The sequence below is a fragment of the Protopterus annectens genome, chromosome 9.part0 (assembly GCF_019279795.1).
Source record: "Protopterus annectens isolate FY-2018-M chromosome 9.part0, PAN1.0, whole genome shotgun sequence".
In the NCBI taxonomy this organism is placed as follows: Eukaryota; Metazoa; Chordata; order Ceratodontiformes; family Protopteridae; genus Protopterus; species Protopterus annectens.
In genome coordinates, this window is record NC_056743.1 from 440,395,916 (window position 1) to 440,415,284 (window position 19,369).

General features: G+C 43.2%; 2 protein-coding genes across 4 annotated transcripts in view; both read left to right on the forward strand.

Moving 5' to 3' along the window:
• Positions 1 to 19,369, forward strand: part of VDAC3 (voltage dependent anion channel 3) — a 1,015,607-nt gene that overhangs the window by 769,507 nt on the left and 226,731 nt on the right. The gene's annotated exons all lie outside the window — the stretch shown is intronic.
• LOC122811257 (plasmanylethanolamine desaturase-like) lies at positions 16,442 to 18,098 on the forward strand. Its single transcript, XM_044082978.1, has one exon. The coding sequence runs from the start codon at positions 16,475 to 16,477 to the stop codon at positions 17,333 to 17,335; it is 861 nt and encodes a 286-aa protein (XP_043938913.1). The 5' UTR covers positions 16,442 to 16,474; the 3' UTR covers positions 17,336 to 18,098.

Genomic DNA, 19,369 nt, shown 5'->3' on the forward strand with positions numbered 1-19,369 from the left:
TACACCATCCTTTTCTTAGTGCTTTCCACCTCCCCCAGCTAAGCTATGGTATTCATCCCATATGTTATGACTGCAGTTGCATTCTTGAAGGACATAGTACAGTTTTGTACCTACCATAAATGTAGATGTCCGATAGATATGCAACTGCAGTCGGTTTTCCTCCCTCCTTCCCTCTATTCCTTGGGTCCACTCCTCTCCCTGTTATCCTAGCTGGGGATATCTGTTATGGTGTATCTGTTTATTGCTTATTTATTTGTCTGGAAACCTGTTTTGTCTTCCAAATTGATTACAGCCTTCCTTGGAGGGCACCTGGCATCTGGGGCAAGAAACACTGAAGAAGATGGCGTCGGCTGATGCTTATGTACTCCTGCCGCTCTGACGGAGAGAAATGCGACATCAGCCGACGTCGGACCCAGACTTTGGAATCCGGCCGACCGAGGGCTGCCTGAGGCAGGACAAACCCATATGTTATGACTGCAGTTGCATATCTATCAGACATCTACATTTATGGTAGGTACAAAACTGTACTTTTGCATCCCCAATAAACTGCCAGCTATAAAAATTCTGCACAAGGAGTTACAATCCACAAGCATGGAAAGTGGATGTCCTCTCATTCAGCTGTGAGAACCTACAAGTATACGCTTTCCCACCACTACCTCTCCTGCCAAAGGTACTCATAAAAGCCAGGCAGGAAGAGCTGAGCCTGATTGCACCAGACTGGCCACGCCAGCACTGGTACCCAATCTTAAGGAGCTTAGCACAAGAACCACCCTGGATTTTGCCTCAAATCCCACATCTGCTGACTCAGCACAACAAACAAATACTATACAGCCAGCTAAAGACCTTTAAACTTAGCTGCATGGAAGATTCCTTAGTCAAGCAAGCAATGCCTCTCTCCAAAGCTGTTATGGATGTCATTCTGGAGGCCAAAAGGCCTAGTACCAAGAAAGCCTATTCAGATAAATGGAAGAGATTCTATGCCTGGAACCAAGCTCACAGCCTTGACCCTCTTGTCCCAAACATTCCTCAGATACTACAATACTTAACTGAGATGCTGGACAAAGGCCTCTCCTTCTCATCCATCAAGATCCACACCTCTGCCATCTCTGCTCATTACAACACGGATCCACCAATTTTCTCTAATCCTCTGTTAAAACAGTACCTCAGAGGGGCTAAAACATAAGACTGCCCCGTAGAGCACCTACTCCAACTTGGGACCTCAACTTTGTTTTGGAGAAGCTAACTTTACCTCTTTTTGAGCCAGCCAGCACAGCAGAATTAAAATATATCTCTTGGAAAACTGCTCTGCTCCTGGCAATAACATCAGCACGAAGAGTTTCAGAATTACAGGCACTAATGGCAGTGGAACCTTTCCTAATTTTCCACCAGGACAGGGTGTCCTTACGAACTATCCCTACTTTTATGCCAAAGGTGGTATCCAGTGTGGCTCTAAACCAAACTATTCACCTGCCAACTTTTTATCCTAAACCACAGAATAAAGGGGAGAGACTACTGCACTCTTTGGACATTCACAGGCAGTTCTGCTTCTACTTGGACAAAACCAAAGTTTTCAGAAAATCTGAGCAATTATTGGTAGCATATGCTGCAGGAGCACAGGGAAAAGCCATTTCAAAACAGACTATTTCAAAATGGATAGGACATTGTATACGTTTCTGCAACACATACCATGGAAAACCTGTACCTAGCAGCATTAAATCTCACTCCACCAGGGCAACAGCCACTTCAACTGCCTACCTCAGGGGAGTACCTACCAAGGATATTTTGGAAGCAGCAACTTGGGAGTTCTGTACACACCTTCACCAAGCATTACTGTCTGCCTCTATACTCTAAATCCAGAGCTGGTTTCGCCACTGCAGTGCTGCAGGGCCTTACAGCCACCCCTAATGCCTTATAGGACCAGCCACCCTTCCTCAGCTTTGGGATTCTACCCAAGTGTAATGACTGCAGCAGTGTAACACGAATATAGTACAGTTTTGTACCTACCATAAATGTAGATGTTCGAGTGCAGACACTGCTGCAGTTCAGGTTACCCTCCCTCCTTCCCCTCTTACTGGCTGGTACGTACCTATGTCTTCTACCCTTACTACCTATGGGGAGTATTTGCTGGTAGCTGTAAGTTATTTTTTGCTTATGTATGTTTTATTAGCAATTGGAATTACCTACATATTTAGAGGCACCTGACATCTGGGGCAAGAAAAACTGAAGAAAATGGCTGCATCTTGTATACCTCTGTCACACTGACGTCAGGGAGGAGGCGACAGCAACCGATGCCGGACCAAGACTTTGGAACTCTGGCCGACTGCGGGACCGCCTGACAGCAGATTAACCCAAGTGTAATGACTGCAGCAGTGTCTACACTCTAACATCTACTTTTATGGTAGGTACAAAACTGTACTTTGTGTACACTTACCATAAATGTAGATGTTAGAGTGTATTCACTATTGCAGTCCTGGTTACCCTCCCTCCAGCCCCCTGTTTTTTCTCTTACTATGCCTCTACTTTCTTTTACTACACTTAAAAGCCTTTTTGGTGTATTTGCTTTTGTTTGGAAGTATATTTTTGCGCTTTAAATTATTTATATATATTTTGTTCCCCATTTGGGGGTCAACTGATGTCTGGGGCAAGAAAAACTGATGTATTGGCATCGGGTGCATATTTTATACCCCTGACGACCTGATGTCATGGAAGAAGGGACAGCAACCGACGCATGACCCAAAACATTGTTAATCAGGCTGACTGAGGGCAACCTGCCAGCAGATTACCCTAATGTAATGACCGCAACAGTGAATACACTTGAACATCTATATGGTAAGTCTACACAACTGTACTTTGAGGAATATTCTCCCATAAGCCACCCAAGAATTGGGCAGCTAGGGATGCGGTCCCATCAGTGAGAATAAAGACGAGATTGACATCATCACATAAAAAAGTTATGCACTTACCATAATGTTCCTTGTGTTTTTTCCATCTCCTCCGTTTTTCTCACAACCCACCAACCATTTTCCTCCTGGCAGACGAAGTAGCTCTAATTGGATCTTTATATGACTCTACAGTCTCTGGAGATATGTCTTGTGTAATGTGTTTGCTTACATATTCTTTGTAAGGTATACTTCTAGTCACTGTCGGAGGACAAACCAAATCTGAGGTTATAAAACAGTTGCATTATGGGTAGGGAGAATGCCAATGAGCTTGGCTGAGGACCTTGAGCTTATGTAAAGGCAGAGACTGATCCGACCAATCAGTGAGAATAAAGGGCGAGAGGGGCAACACGCATGGAATGTTATGTTGAGTACATAACTTATTTTTTTTTCTTGCAGTAAGTCGGGCAACTGCAGTCTGGTCCAGACCACTCTGTTCGCCCTTGCTTTTCTCGGACTTAGTTTACTCCCCTACCCCAAATTCCCACCCCACCCGTACTACTACTAAACTTATAACATCTAACTCCTCCCACTCTTCCTAAACCAACCAATCCCTTCACAACAATTACCTGTTGGGAGTGTTCCTTTCTCTCTGTTTATATACTCCCTTCTGCTCTCCTAACACAGCCTGAACTATACTACAACTTAATATTCAATAGCAGTCCTCTCTCTTCCGTATCCCAACCTTCCCTGCTACTGCTTCACCCATACTTAACCTCAAATTAATCATCTTTTCATCTTGCATCTTTCATTCTCCTTACCCAGTTCCCCTAGCTTAAATATCTGTCTTCTACATCACTTCATGAAACCTCCCTGCACTCCCCATAATTTATTCGCACTCGCCTACATCATCTATTACATTCTGGTGTCAGTTTTTTGCTCCTCTGTCAAACAAAAATATTCTGTAAAGCTTCTACTTGCCTCTTTCCCTAATGTCTTTCACAAGTGTACATATATTGTTACTTTCTCATTTAATTCTGTTTCTCTTTCTATTATCAAATTGTGCAGTACTCAACTCTATTTCCTCTCTCTCACTAAACCTACATCTGTCCCATCCTTCCAATCTGTTCCATCAGAGAGGTACTCTAATATATCCTCCACCCTATTTCAAATAAGTCCAGCACTTTTCCCAAAATTAATAATTCTTCCTGTGCATTGCAGTACCCTACACCACTAGAATTTCTTTAGTAGATCAAAATGAAACCAATGTCCATTCATTCACTCCTTTTACTCTTATGCAGTGTTATCCATATCAGTCCAGGACCCACTTTCTACCCAGCCTCCCTAATGTCTGTAAATCCTTAAATATTGTTACGCTAAACTTCCAATGTATTCAAAACAAAATCACTGACTTTCATGCTTGGGTATCAAACTTTCAGCCAGATGTCACTGTTACCGAGACTTGGCTCAAACCTAATATAAAAGACTCTGAATTGCCTCCTCCAGGCTTCAATAGCATAAGGTTAGATAGACTACAGAAAAAAGGAGGTGGTATAGCACTTCTTTTCCCCTAACACGTACAGTATAACCTTGGTACTCAAACTCTATTCCACAGATCTCTAACAGTGAATATGCATCATAGTTTATATATATATATATATATATATATATATATATATATATATATAATTTCCACAGCAGGTATGCTACCAAATACATTTAGTGACCATCTTCTCTTCCTTAATTCATAGAAGAGTTCCCTTTTCACATACGTTACGTCTCTACAAAGAAGCTTCCTGACATTCCACCCATTCAAAGGAAGGCAGCAGCACAAAAACTCCAAAAGCTGCTAGAAAAGTCATCCAAAAGTTTCCACCAGACCAAATATGATTTGGAGTTTATTCATGCTTCTTTTTGCTGCCCAAGAAAACAGGGAACCTCAGACTGATTTTGGATCTAAGCATTTTGAATCAGTATGTGAAGAAGTCAGAAGTTTTCAAATGGTCACCATACAATTCATCATACCTTTTCTTCACAGGGGCTCGGTAGATCTTCAGCAAGCATACTATCATATCAAAATAGACAAGACACTCACAAAGACACTTTCAGCTGGAAGCCAGTCATGACCAGTTCAGAATCCTGCCCTTTGAACTCACCACAGCCTCCAGGGTGTTTACCATATGTATTCCACGATGTGATTAAAAACTCCACAGCATTAGCAGCATATGCAAAATAAAATGTATACTCCACAGTAATGCAATATCCACAGTCAAGCGCTTTCATCCATCCGGACTTCTTCAGAATTTCTGCTTTATACTTTTTAAAATAAGCCAGTAAATGCACAGTATTTCACTCACTTAGTACTGAGCCTGTGTCTTCCATAAGAGGAATTTCAAGCTGCTCTCCTTCTAGGGACTATTGCAGTTCAGACCAACATATCCATCATCTGGTACATAACAAGGAGATGCTCTATCTTATTCCCTCTGCAAAGAGGCCATGAGAGCTTGGGGACTGGGCAAGCTCATCAGACCACTTTCCAATTGGGATGCACATTCCTGAGAAAACCAGTGTACTAGTAGACCAACTAAGCAGGGTCTGTCCTGATGCCTCACAAGTGGTGTCTCAGTCTGTGGAGGAATTGGGGCCAAATTTGCTGTGACTTGTCTGCGATGTCCCACAGTAATAAGTGCAGCAGGTACTTTGCTCTTTTTCTACCTCAGGAGAAGTCACAGAGAGAAGCTGTAGTCCACATTTGTCCTCAGGTCTTCTTTATGCTTATACCCTCTCCCTTTGATTCCCAAATTTTTGCAGAAAGCAAGCCGGCTGAAGATCTCAGTAATCCTCATTGCCCCTTTTTGGTCTCTGCAAGTGTGCTTCCCCCTTCCTTACGGTCTTGCGTGCTTGATGCTCTACGGACGCTGGAGTTAATTCTAGACATCCTGTCACCCATCAGAAGTTCAACATCCCAACATACAGGCCTTCAAAGTGACCCACATGGTTTCTCCACTTCCAGTAATGTTTAGACAGCCCAGGCTGTCTCCTCTGTATGTACCATTATTTTGGTTTCTCAAAAATAATCTACTTATGTGTTCAAGAGCAAGTAGAAAAGATTCTCCCTTTAGGCTTAGAGTAATGATCTTGATCCTTTCTCTGCTCCAATTTCTGCCGTATTTCAGTTTTTAGTAATCTTTTTTTAAAGAAGGAGCAAGTTTCTCTATGATTAAACTTCAACTGGCAACAATTTTCACACGAGACAAATTATTCACTGGCTTCGTCCAAATTATGCAAAGCTTTTCTTAAGGTTATTTTTCTACTAAGACCACCAATAAAAGATCCTTCACCTCCTTGTGATCTAACAGTTATGCTACAAGGTCCAACTCAAAAGCCTTTTAAACCTTCAGCTAAAGCTGATTCAGGATTCCGTTCATGGAAAACAGTCTTTAGTAGCCATTACTTGCAGAAAGAATATCTGAACTCCAGGCCCTTTCCTCAAAAAACCCTTGCATCATTTTTAAAGATAGGGTTACCTTATGGGAAATGCCTTCTTTTTTACCCAAAGTGGTTTCTGAAAGTAACAGTAATCAGTCCATACATTTACCAGCCTTCTTTCCAAGTTTTTCAAATAAAGGTGAGTACATACTTCATCTCCTTGATGTACATGAATCATTACGCTCTTATCTTCACAAGACTGAACAAAGTAGAAAGTCAGACCAGTTTTTTGTCTCCTTTTCACCAAAAAGGCTGGGTTGCCCAGTCTCTAAAGTCACCCTAGCTAAATGGATTACAGATTGTATTTCTTGGATCTATTCTCAACAAGGCATGACCTTACCCAAACCTCCCAGAGCTTATTCAGCTAGATCCGTAACTGTTTCATCTGCTTTTTGATCGAAAACCTCTGTTGATGTTTGTGCTGCAGCCACATGGTCCAATACTCATACCTTTTTCACTCATTACAAATTGATATAATTTCTAGAAACAGAACTGCCTTTGCCAGTACTCTGTCCATGAGGGCCACCCAAGATCAACATCCCTCTGTCCCATGGGTTGAGGAAGAATGAAAAGAACAACATTGGATTTAAAAGTTATGTACTCACCATAACTAGGCATCTGTGTTGTCCATTTTCATTCTTCCTCAATTTCCCTCCTCTCCATCTTTTCAGGAGAGACCCATAGGATTGTATTTGGAACCTTCAGTTCTGGGTTTGAGCCCTTCCTTCCTTTCTCTGTCACCTGCACCCATCTCTGTTTAGCTGTAGGGCTCTATGATAGCAAACTCTATCTGAAGTAATGGAGTTGAAATAGTGCATTTTGAGTAGATGGAGGAACGCGTGAGCTGGATCCAAAGTCTGGAGTATCTGGCAGAGTCTGATCTGATCCCATGGGTTGAGGAAGAATGAAAGTGGCCAACATAGATGATAGCTGTGGTGAGTACATAACTTAATTTATTAAACTTAATAAATGTAAGATGTTCATCGTGTTACACTGCTGCAGTCATTACACTTGGGTTATCCTGCCGGCAGGCGGTTCCCCTGTCAGCCTGAGTTACAAAGTCTTGGTCTGGCGTCGGTTACTGTCGCCTCCTCCCTGATGTCAGTGCAACAGGGGTATATAAGATGCAGCCGACGCCATTTTCTCCAGTCTTTCTTGCCGCGCAGTGCCCGAAGCAAAAGCAGTTCGCAAGTGCTGGTCGGTCGTCTCCTGAGATTTTCATTCTGAATCCAGAACCGAAGTCTTCTACAAAGCTAAGTACCCTGTTGGGGAAACTTTTTCTTGCCTCAGACTGATGTCAGTAAAAATTAATAGCTGTATTTCTTGTGGGAAGCAAATACCTGATAAGGATTTTCATTCCTGTTGTATCCCATGCCTAGGCCCAGACCACAACGTCACTGGTTGTCGGTTTTGTGCTAGGTTTAACAAGCGCACTCTAAAACATCGGTTTGATTTTGCCAACATTATTTTGGTAGAAGATTCAATTATACCATGCCGTCGGAACTTCCGACGACCGGAATACACAAAAAGCGCAAAGACAAGGATAGGCATCTGAGGCCCAAAACTGACGACGTAGCCTCTTCTAGGCCAGTCGCCGGTTCTCCGGTTTTCAGCGAGGCGCCTTCGCAGCCCCTGACGACCGCTTCTGTAGAACCACAGGCCGCCTCTGACTCCCACGTGGAGATGGCTGGGCCTTCGGACGCACAGGTTATTCAGCCTACCGAAACTAACCCTTCAGAGGGATCCGGAGTAGCTGCGCAACCCACAGCTTCAGAGGGTGTCTTCACACCTACTCAGTTAAGCATTAAACCCTCAGCTAAGTCTAAGCCTCCTTTAAAATCAAAGAAACAAATACAGCATTCTCCAGGACAGGCCTCCATGCCTAAGAAACAAATGCTCAAAATGACTGAAGACCTAATCACTCTGATCAGGGGGTCCCATCCCCCTCGTGATAAAAGGCCTAGACAGGATGCAGATCGATTCATCTGACCAGGTGTCCATCTCTTCAGATTCATCCTCAGACCTAGGATATTCTTTACCCCCTTATGAGGACTCTGATACTGAGGAATCAATTCCATCAGCATCACTGCCTGAGGACTACTCCTTTGGGGAAACGCTACATACCATGAGGGAGCATTTCCATTGGGAAGGCCAGGATTACTCAGAATCCAAGAAAAGGCTCCGAGACTTCCTTTTATTACCTCAACACAGACCCCTTGCTATTCCGCCAGTGTTAGATGTTGTGGATGATGCGTATACTGAATCCAGCTTAAATCCTGATTCCTTACCTCCAGCCCCTGTTAAACCTGACAGATACTACAGAATCCCTGACTCACATAAATGTCTGTATAAAAGCCCTGTAGCTGACCCTGAAACTATTTCTCAGGTACCCAAAGGGGTTAAGGCCTCATCAGCCAAGAATCCAGTTCCCTCTGACAGAGATTCCAGAGCATTAGACAGATGGTGAAAGAAAGTATATACGTCTGCAACTTTAGCAATGAGAGCCTTAAATTGCCAGTTTCACATGCTAAAATATCAGCAATTTTTACTGTCTCGGTTAAAACAAAAAAATGCTTCCAGAATCAGATCCTCCTCATTTTAAAGAAATGCAGGATTTATTGCATGCAGCTGAACAAGTGGGAAAGCATACTTTGCAATGTGGTTTTGATTCTCTAGAGGCCTCCTGCAGAGCAGCAGTTACAGGCTCTGTCATTAGAAGACATGCTTGGTTAAAAGAACATACGTTACCAGATCATGTTAAAGCAAAATTATTGGATGCACCTTTGCAGCAGGATGTGTTATTTGGAGTTAAGGCAGAAGAGGTATTAAAGAAAATGGAGGATAAGGCAAAATCTATGCAAACGGTGAAGGATTTCTTACAGGTTCAGCCTCCTAGATTTAGCAGAAACTGGCCAACTACAAATTGGTCCTTTCCAGTTACAGACAGACCTCAAAGGGGAAGATACAGACGTCCAAGAGGTAGAGGTCAAACATAAGGTCCTTACAGGCCTCGACAATGGGTTGCATCAGGTCAGAAAGAAGGGGAAGACAGGCCCCAACCATATAAAATGCAGCTCCAGTGACTTCCCACTACAGCTGCCAAACAAATCTCTCTTGGCAGCCCCCTTGGGAGGAAAACTGGCACTCTTCTACCACAATGATCACCAAAGACAAATGGGTTTTCAACATTATATGTCAAGGTTACAGGTTCCACTTTCACACTCTGCCAAGGTTAAAAGGAATGCCAAATCTGCCAGCAAATCAATGGGCAGAGGCGCAAAAACAAATTACAGCACTCCTGGATACGAGAGCTATTCAAAAGGTACCATCACAGGAGCAAGGACAAGGATTTTACTCGAGTCTTTCTGGTACCCAGAAAGGACAAAGCCTGGATGCCCATTCTGGATCTTTCTTCTCTAAACACTTACCTGGATGTTCCGAAATTCAAAATGTTGACACTACAGCAGCTTCTTCCCATGCTGGGCAAGAAAGCTTGGCTCGTGACTTTGGACCTCAAGGAGGCATACCTGCATGTCCCTATCAGACAAAACTGCAGAAGATACCTCAGATTCATAGCTGGTTCAATGCACTACCAATTCTCTGCACTGCCCTTTGGCTTATCTACTGCGTCCAGGGTCTTCACAAAGTGCCTGGCACCAGTAATTGCATTTTGCAGACAGAAAGGAATTCAGATTTATCCGTACCTGGACGACTGCCTGATTCAAGCAGAGAGCAAGAACATTCTTCTAAAGCTAAAGTTATTAAGTTGCCTGGGGTACACAGTAAACGAAAAGAAATCAAAATTAGTGCCCTCACAAGAGATTATATTCCTGGGTGCCAGCTTGAACACAACGGCCCAGGTGGCTTATCTCATGCCAGACGAGCAAGGACAACTGACTCAATACTTTCAATTGATGGCAACAAAGACCCAACTCCCTGCAAGAAAAATTCTGCAGGCCTTGGGTTACATGGCATCCTGCATACTACTAATTCCATATGCCAGAATCCATATGAGGAAACTACAATGGTACCTAAAGAATGTATGGTCTCAACACTGTCAACGTTTGGAAACAGTTATACCACTAATTCCTTGCTTTCAACAGGAGTTTCAGTGGTGGGTTCAAGCTTGTCATCTCAACAAGGGGCAGCCTTTTACACAGCCCACACCCAGGCAAACACTGACAACAGATGCATCGGATTATTCCTGGGGGAGCACACATGGCAGGCAAATGTATTCAGGGCACGTGGCCCACAGAACAAAGGCATCTTCACATCAATCAAAAAGAGATTCTAGCTGTACAAAATGCCCTTATAGCTTTCAAGGACCTGCTGCATCCAGGACAACTGCTACTAAAGACAGACAACACCACAGTTATGTGGTACATAAACAAGCAAGGGGGCACTCACTCCTACCCCCTGTGCAGACAAGCCATGACCTTGTGGAACACCGCTGTAAACTATCAAGTTCATCTGCAAGCACAGTTCCTGCCAGGAGAGGAAAACACACTGGCAGACATAAGCAGAAACATCATGGATCCCCACGAATGGGAATTGAATCCACAAATATTCAGAATGATAACACAGAAATGGTAGAGCCCGGACGTAGATCTGTTTGCATCCCCAATGAACTGCCAGCTACAAAAATTCTGCACAAGGAGTTACCATCCACAAGCATGGAAAGTGGATGCCCTCTCATTCAGCTGGGAGAACCTACAAGTATACACTTTCCCACCACTACCTCTCCTGCCAAACGTACTCATAAAAGCCAGGCAAGAAGAGCCAAACATGATCCTGATTGCACCAGACTGGCCACGCCAGCACTGGTACCCAATCTTAAAGAGCTTAGCACAAGAACCGCCCTGAATTTTGCCTCAAATCCCACATCTGCTGACTCAGCACAACAATCAAATACTACACAGCCAGCTAAAGACCTTAAACCTAGCTGCATGGAAGATTCCTTAGTCAAGCAAGCAATGTCTCTCTCCAAAGCTGTTATGGATGTCATTCTGGAGGCTAGAAGACCTAGTACCCGGAAAGCCTATTCGGATTAATGGAAGAGATTCTGTGCCTGGAACCAAATTCACAGCCTTGACCCTCTTGTCCCAAACATTCCTCAGATACTACAATACTTAACTGAGAAGCTGGACAAAGGCCTCGTCGTCTCATCCATCAAGATCCACGCCTCTGTCATCTCTGCTCATTACAACACGGATCCACCAATTTTCTCTAATCCTCTGTTAAAACAGTACCTCAGAGGGGCTAAAAACGTAAGACCGTCCCATAGAGCACCTACTCCAACTTGAGACCTCAACTTTGTTTTGGAAAACATTAACTTTACCTCCTTTTGAGCCAGCTAACACAGCAGAATTAAAATACATCTCTTGGAAAACTGCTCTGCTCCTGGCAATAACATCAGCACGAAGAGTTTCAGAATTACAGGCACTAATGGCAGTGGAACCTTTCCTCATTTTCCACTAGGACTGGGCGTCTTTAAGAACTAACCCTACGTTTATGCCAAAGGTGGTATCCACTGTGGCTCTTAAACCATACTATTAACCTGCCAACTTTTTATCCTAAACCACAGAATAAAGGGGAAAGACTACTGCATTCTTTGGACATTCACAGGCAATTACGCTACTACTTGGACAAAACCAAAGCTTTCAGAAAATCTGAGCAATTATTGGTAGCATATGCTGCAGGAGCACAGGGAAAAGCCATTTCAAAACAGACCATTTCAAAATGGATAGGACATTGTATACGTTTCTGCTACACATACCATGGAAAACCTGTACCTAGCAGCATTAGATCTCACTCCACCAGGGCAACAGCTACTTCAACTGCCTACCTCAGAGGAGTACCTACCAAGGATATTTTGGAAGCAGCAAATTGGAGTTCTGTACATACCTTAACCAAGCATTACCATCTGCCTCTATACTCTAAATCCAGAGTTGGCTTTGCCACTGTAGTCCTGCAGGGCCTTATAGCCACGCCTAATGCCTTATAGAACCATCCACCCTACCTGAGCTTTGGGATTCTACCCAAGTGTAATGACTGCAGCAGTGTAACACGATGAACATAGTACAGTTTTGTACCCACCATAAATGTAGATGTTCGAGTGTATACACTTTTGCAGTCCAGGTTACCCTACCTCCTTCCCCTCTTACTGGCTGGTACGTACTTATGTCTTCTACCCTTTACTACCTATGGGGAGTATTTTTGCTGGTAGCTGTAAGTTGTTGTTTGCTTTTCTTATGTATGTTTTATTTGCAATTGGAATTGCCTACCTATTTAGAGGCACCTGACATCTGGGGCAAGAAAAACTGAAGAAAATGGCGTCAGCTTCATCTTATATACCCCTGTCACACTGACGTCAGGGAGGAGGCGACAGCAACCGACGCCGGACTAAGACTTTGGAACTCAGGCCGACTGGGGAACCGCCTGACTGCAGGATAACCCAAGTATAATGACTGCAGCAGTGTATACACTCTAACATCTACATTTATGTTGGGTACAAAACTGTACTTTCACTGAAGTAACTGAAGTGAAAATTACATGTTTTGGAATAAGAAAACTCACTTTACAAGATGAGAGCATAGTTTTAACAACACAAAAAGTGTAGAAAAATGTTTGCACTTTAGCTAGCTGGCTTAGAGGTGGAACTTGCACTGTGAATGGACTGTGCATCTTGAATGGGACGAGTGGAGTCCTTCTGGATCAGTTCTGGGTCCTGTGCTGTTCGATGGTTACTTCTCTGATCGTTTATCAAATGAGGATCTGTGGTTAATGAAGTTGATGATTCTAAGCTAGTGGTTGTCAAGTCCCCCTCTGACATACATGAATTTCAGTAGGAACTTGTAATTGTATATGTAGCTGATCTATTAAAAATGGGTTAAAGTTCAATACCAAAAAATTGAACATTGTACCATTTGGTAAACACCCTCTAGTTTCTACATACAGCATAGGTAACACACACACACGTCTTCAAAAGGAAGATGTTGAAAGCCCTGAGAAAGGTGCAAGGCCGAAGAGTGGGTATTGGTAAGGCAGAAATGGCCTCCTTGCTCAGTTGCCTTCTAACTATTACAATTCTGTTATAGTTTCCAGGAGCCATGGTGGGGGGGTCTGTCCTAATGGGGGAGAGCATCACTTCAGCAGCGCACCAGGATTTTGGGACATGGTCTTGTAGCTAGCATTAGGTTGAAGAGTTTAAGGAAGGGGTCAGACATGGTTGACTAGGCAGGTCATTATGTTACCTAAACTTGTCCAAGATGTGTTTTTGATCTTTAAGAGAGTCTTGGATATAATCCTTTGAGATTTTCGGTGGGGGAATGACTGGATTTAAGATGGGAAATTCTGGTGTGATATTTGCCATGTCTTTGGGTTGGAGTGAGAAGTACCATTGTGGAAAAGTTCTGAGCATTGTTAAGTTATTTCTTAGTTTTCTGACATAGCTGAAGGACTTGAAGGCATCATTTGCTGCAGTTTTTAGCCTCAGTTGTTGGGATGATTTGCTGGTCTTTACAGTGCCCTTAAGTTTCTTAGTGAGGTCCTTTTGTCCCGTTCTTAAACTCAGAGTGTTCTAGCCCTTGTTATTTTAAGGAGAGTCTTCCTTTTGTTGTAGACTTTATTGTATTGACTGATATGGCCACCAGGGTGGTTTATATTTGAAGTTTTCACCATATTTAGCCCTGGTAGGGACAACTAGGTCATTGCATTTACTTAGATGGCATTATTGATCCTTTGTGTAACTGGCAGCATAACCAGGGTCAACTGTGGAAGTATGATTTGGTAAGTTTAGAGATTTCATTGTATAATTACATGAGGTTTGCCGCCTTAGCCTCTAAAGTAAGTTGTCTGTTACTGGAAGTTTATCTTCAGGTAAACTGGAGATGTTCATCGTGTTACCCTGCTGCAGTCTTCACACTTGGGTTATCCTGTCATCAGGCGGTCCCGCAGTCGGCCTGAATTCCAAAGTCTTGGTCCGGCGTCGGTTGCTGTAGCTTCTTCCCTGATGTCAGTGCACCAGGGGTATATAGGAGGCATCCAATGCCATTTTCTTCAGTCTTTCTTGCCGTGCGGTGCCCGAAGCAGTTCACAAGTGCCGGTCGGCCGACTCCTGAGATTTTCGAAGTCGAATTTCAGATCCGAAGTCTTCAATAAAGCTAAGTACCCCATTGGGGAAACTATTCTTGCCTCGGACCGATGTCAGAAAACTGTATTTCTTGTGGGAAGCAAATACCTCATAAGGACTTTCATTCTTATTGTATACCTTGCCTAGGCCCAGACCCACGATGTCACTGGTTGTTGGTTTTGTGCTAGGTTCAATAAGCGAACTATAAAGTGACGCTTTGATTTCGCACAACACTACTTCGGTAGGAAATTTAATTACACTATGCCATCGGAGCAACCGAATACCGGCGTGCACAAAAAATGCAAAGATAAGGACAGGCATCCTAGATCCAAGCCAGACTCCGAGGCCTCGGCTGGGTCGGTCGGCGGTTCACCGGTTTTCAGTGAGGCGCCTACACAGCCCCTGACTACTGCAGAATTGGAACCCCAGACCACTTCAGATTCTCTGGCGGAGAGTTCTAGGCCGACGCAGCCATTTTCTTTAGGCCCTACCGACGACACTGCAGAAGGAGAAGCTGGTGCTGCAGAAACACCTTAGGTTTCTGAATGCGTCTTCAGACCGACTACTCTCACCATAAAATGTTATGCTAAGCTTACGACTCCTCTAAAACCAAAAAAGACTGCTTTTCAGTCTCCAGTTCAAGGCCCCATGCCTAAGAAACAGATGCTTAAAATGGCTGAAGATTTGATTTCTTTAATCGGGTTCCCAACTCCCACCCGACAAAAGGCCTAGACAAGAGGAGGATTATGCCTCCTCTGATCAAATGTCTATTTCCTCAGGCTCCTCTGAGGAACAAGATTACTCCTTTCCCCCTTATGAAGATTCTGATGCTGAGGATTCCATTCCCTCAGCTTCTCCCCCTGAAGACTATTCCTTTGGGGAAACCTTACATACCATGAGGGAACATTTCCACTGGGAAGGTCAGGACTACTCTGACTCAAAGAAAAGGCTCAAGAGTTTCTTTTACTCCCCCAGCACAGACCACTTGCTATCCCCCCAGTTTTAGACATTGTGGATGATGTTTACTTAGAATCTAGTCTAAATCCAGATTCTCTGCCTCCTGCTCCAGCCAAACCAGATAGATACTAAAGAGTGCCTGACTCACATAAATTCCTTTACAAAAGCCCTGTTGCTGACCCAGAGACCATCTCCCAGGGTCCCAAAGGGGCTATAGCTTCTATGGCTAAAAATCCTATAGCTTCTATGGCTAAAAATCCTGTACCCTCAGAAAGGGACTGCAGAGCACTAGATAGGTGGGGGAAGAAGGTTTACACCTCAGCTACTCTAGCTATGAGAGCACTAAATTGTCAATTTCACATGCTTAAATACCAGCAATTCCTAATGTCTCAAATAAAACAAAAGATGAGCACACACCCTCAACAGTCTGAATTCAGGGAAATGCAGGATCTGTTGCATGCAGCTGAACAGGTGGGCAAACATACTTTACAATGTGGATTTGATTCCTTGGAAGCTTCCTGTAGAGCAGCTATTACTGGGTCTGTTATACGTAGGCATGCTTGTTTAAAGGAACAAACTCTGCCTGATCATGTTAAAGCAAAGTTACTAGATGCACCCTTACAGCAGGATGTCCTATTTGGGGTTAAAGCAGAAGAAGTTTTAAAGAAAATGGAGGATAAGGCAAAATCTATGCAGACGGTCAAAGATTTCTTACAGGTTCAGCCCCCACGCTTCAGCAGAAATTGGCCAACAAAAAATTGGTCCTTTCCAGCTACTAACAGACCACAGAGGGGTAAATACAGACGTCCAAGGGGCAGAGGACAAGCACAAACCCATTACAAACCTTGACAATGGGGCACTGCAACACAGAAGGGAGGAGAAGACAGGTCCCTAACTACTAGAAGGCAAACACAATGACTTAAACCTCAAATTGCCAAGCAAAACTCTCTTGGCAGCTCCCTTGGGAGGAAAATTAGGAGGCGTTTAACGTGATTGGTTGGGTTGCGGGCTGGGGATCATGGCGAGAAGGATGAGCGAAGCAGGGGAGGTTGAGTCTCTGTCTGCGAATGTAATGGCTGAGGACGACCCCAACTTCAACCACCAAACCCAAGAGGACATTGACCGGGATACTGGGCCCCGGTGGGGTCCCCAGCATGCCGGAGCCCAAGAGTTGGCGGAACTTTATTCCCCCGGTAAAAGATTGCAAGAGTGGATTTCTGTTATCCTCTGCTTCTCGCTGATGATTCTTAATTTCTGCCACCTTACTATCAACTTTAATATAATATACACACCAACTATTATTTTGGGGATCTTGCTTGGTGTCATCACTGCAGATTTTGTGTCAGGATTGGTGCATTGGGGTGCTGACACATGGGGGTCTGTTCATCTGCCCATCGTTGGAAAGGCTTTCATCAGGCCTTTCCGTGAGCATCACATTGATCCCACTGCCATTACCAGGCATGATATCATTGAAACAAATGGTGATAACTGTATGATGACCATAATTCCTTTGTTGAACATGTTCTACAAGTTTGTAACTTTGTCTCCAGAGGTTTTACAAGAGACTTATTCTTGGGAATGCTTTGTGTTTGCCTTGGCTGTTTTTGTGACTATGACCAACCAGATTCACAAGTGGTCACACTTTGGACTTCCTTACTGGGTCACCGTATTGCAAGATTACCACATCATTCTTACAAGAAAGCACCACCGTATCCATCACGTGTCTCCCCATGAGACCTATTTCTGCATCACTACAGGTTGGCTGAACTATCCTTTGGAGAAGATACAGTTTTGGAAACATCTAGAATATGCTATTGAAAGACTGACTGGTGAAAAACCTAGAGCAGATGACATGAAGTGGGCACAGAAAATGAAATGAACTCCTGCCAATCTTCCATAATGCTTAACATTTGCCAAGTTTCCAAAGCCATCTGCCAGATCCAAGATATCGGGATAACAGACTTCAAAGCACAAGCTAACACGTGCTAAATAATTAAAACTTGGAGACAATTAACTTAACTCTTGATGGGAGCATATGTAATACTTGAACAGGAGGAGAAAACTTTTGCAATTTAAGCTTCTGTGTTAGGGCCATATTTGCAGAACTGCTAAGTAATAAGTCATCACTTTTATGAATTTCACCAAGGCCGTGACATGAATTTTTGACAATGCACAGAATCTTGCACTAGGAAATTGTTAGTTTAAAAGTTCTTATTTATTTATCCAAGTTAGTTTTGTGGTTTTAAAAACAGTATTTTTTTAATTTCAGAAGTGTGGCAAAGTAGGAAGAAACTACTTTGCAGTGTCATCCTATTAGGTAAAATTAAATTGTGTATAGTTGCATAATAAAATGGCCATTGTCATGCCAGCCAGTGTCAACCAAAGGGCCTTTGTACCTTCGAGTCCAGGCTGAATAGAAGTGAGGCAAGGCTGTGGAGATCTGGACTGATTGCTTGCTAAGGGCTAACAGATGCATAACATAAAACCAGCAATTCACTATTTATTTAGTTTGTGGTGTTTGTAAGGTTGCACTTTTTTCTGAAGTTGGGGGATTACTAACAAGCATCCAGCAAAACTGGGTTTGGTCATCTATCAGATAATATGAAAACCAAGTTCTGTTTTATTAAACACGTTTAAATACAGATGTTGTTGGTCCCTCCCCACTTTTTTTTTAACCTTCTTTCAGCTTAAAACTCGAGTACTTTCAGCGCAGCAAATCCATTTGAAATAAGGAGCTGCAGAGAAAAGTAAAATATTTTTGCATCATTCTGGAGCCATTTTGCATTTCCCTCTTGTAGCTTTGAATCTTCCTCAATCAGATAGCATATATTTTTTTCCTGTTGGGGGAATGGAAAGAAAACTTATTTTTGTTTCTGACTCTTAATCTTGAATCATGCTTCTTGCCGGTGAAATTTTCCCTTAGCTAATGCATGTGTGTATATACATATATGCATAGAATAAAACAGAAATTTTTTTTTTTAAAAAAATACCTCCACCTGTTACAGTCGAGCTCCACAATATGAAGGAGTAACCAGAAGGAGCATTCAAGTGTGTGTTGTGCAAAATAAGATGTTACAGACTGATGGTGTCTTTTTAAGGTGCTTGCTTTGTTCTGTATATAAATAAGCCTTAATTTTTTGTGTAACAAACATATTTTTCTTTGTTGTATTGTTTTCAGTGCATAGAGTATATTTAACGATAAAAGGAATGCCAAACCTGCCACAAAATCAATGGGCAGAGGCACAAAAACAAATTACAGCTCTCATGGACATGAGCCATTCAACTGGTACCTACACGGGAGCAAGGCCAAGGATTTTACTCAAGGTTCTTTCTAGTCCCCAGAAAGGACAATGCTTGGAGACCCATTCTGGACCTTTCAGTTCTAAACACCTTCTTACAAGTACCCAGATTCAAGATGCTAACACTACAGCAGCTTCTTCCCATGTTGGGCAAGAAAACATGGCTAGTAACGTTGGACCTCAAGGAGGCATACCTGCATGTCCCTATCAGACAGAATTGCAGAAGATACCTCCGTTTCATTGCAGGTTCATCCCATTACCAATTCTCTGCACTGCCCTTTGGCTTATCCACTGTGCCCAGGGTCTTCACAAAATGCCTGGCACCAGTAATTGCATACTGCAGACAGAGGAATTCAAATATACCCACTCCTGGACGACTGCCTCATCCAAGCAGAAAGCAAGGACATTCTCTTACAACATCTGGCTTTTGTAAAACACCTTCTAAGTTGCCTAGGGTACACAGTAAACGAAAAGAAATCAAAACTAGTACCCTCACAAAATGACATTCCTGGGTGCCAGCTTGAATACAACGGCCCAGATGGCTTATCTGATGCCAGACAAACAACTACAACTGACTCAGTACTTCAAAACAGTGGCAACAAAGACCCAACTCC

Coding starts and splice junctions, on each gene's coding strand:
- LOC122811257 (XM_044082978.1), top strand. CDS start 16,475: ATGGCGAGAAGGATGAGCGAAGCAGGGGAGGTTGAGTCTCTGTCTGCG.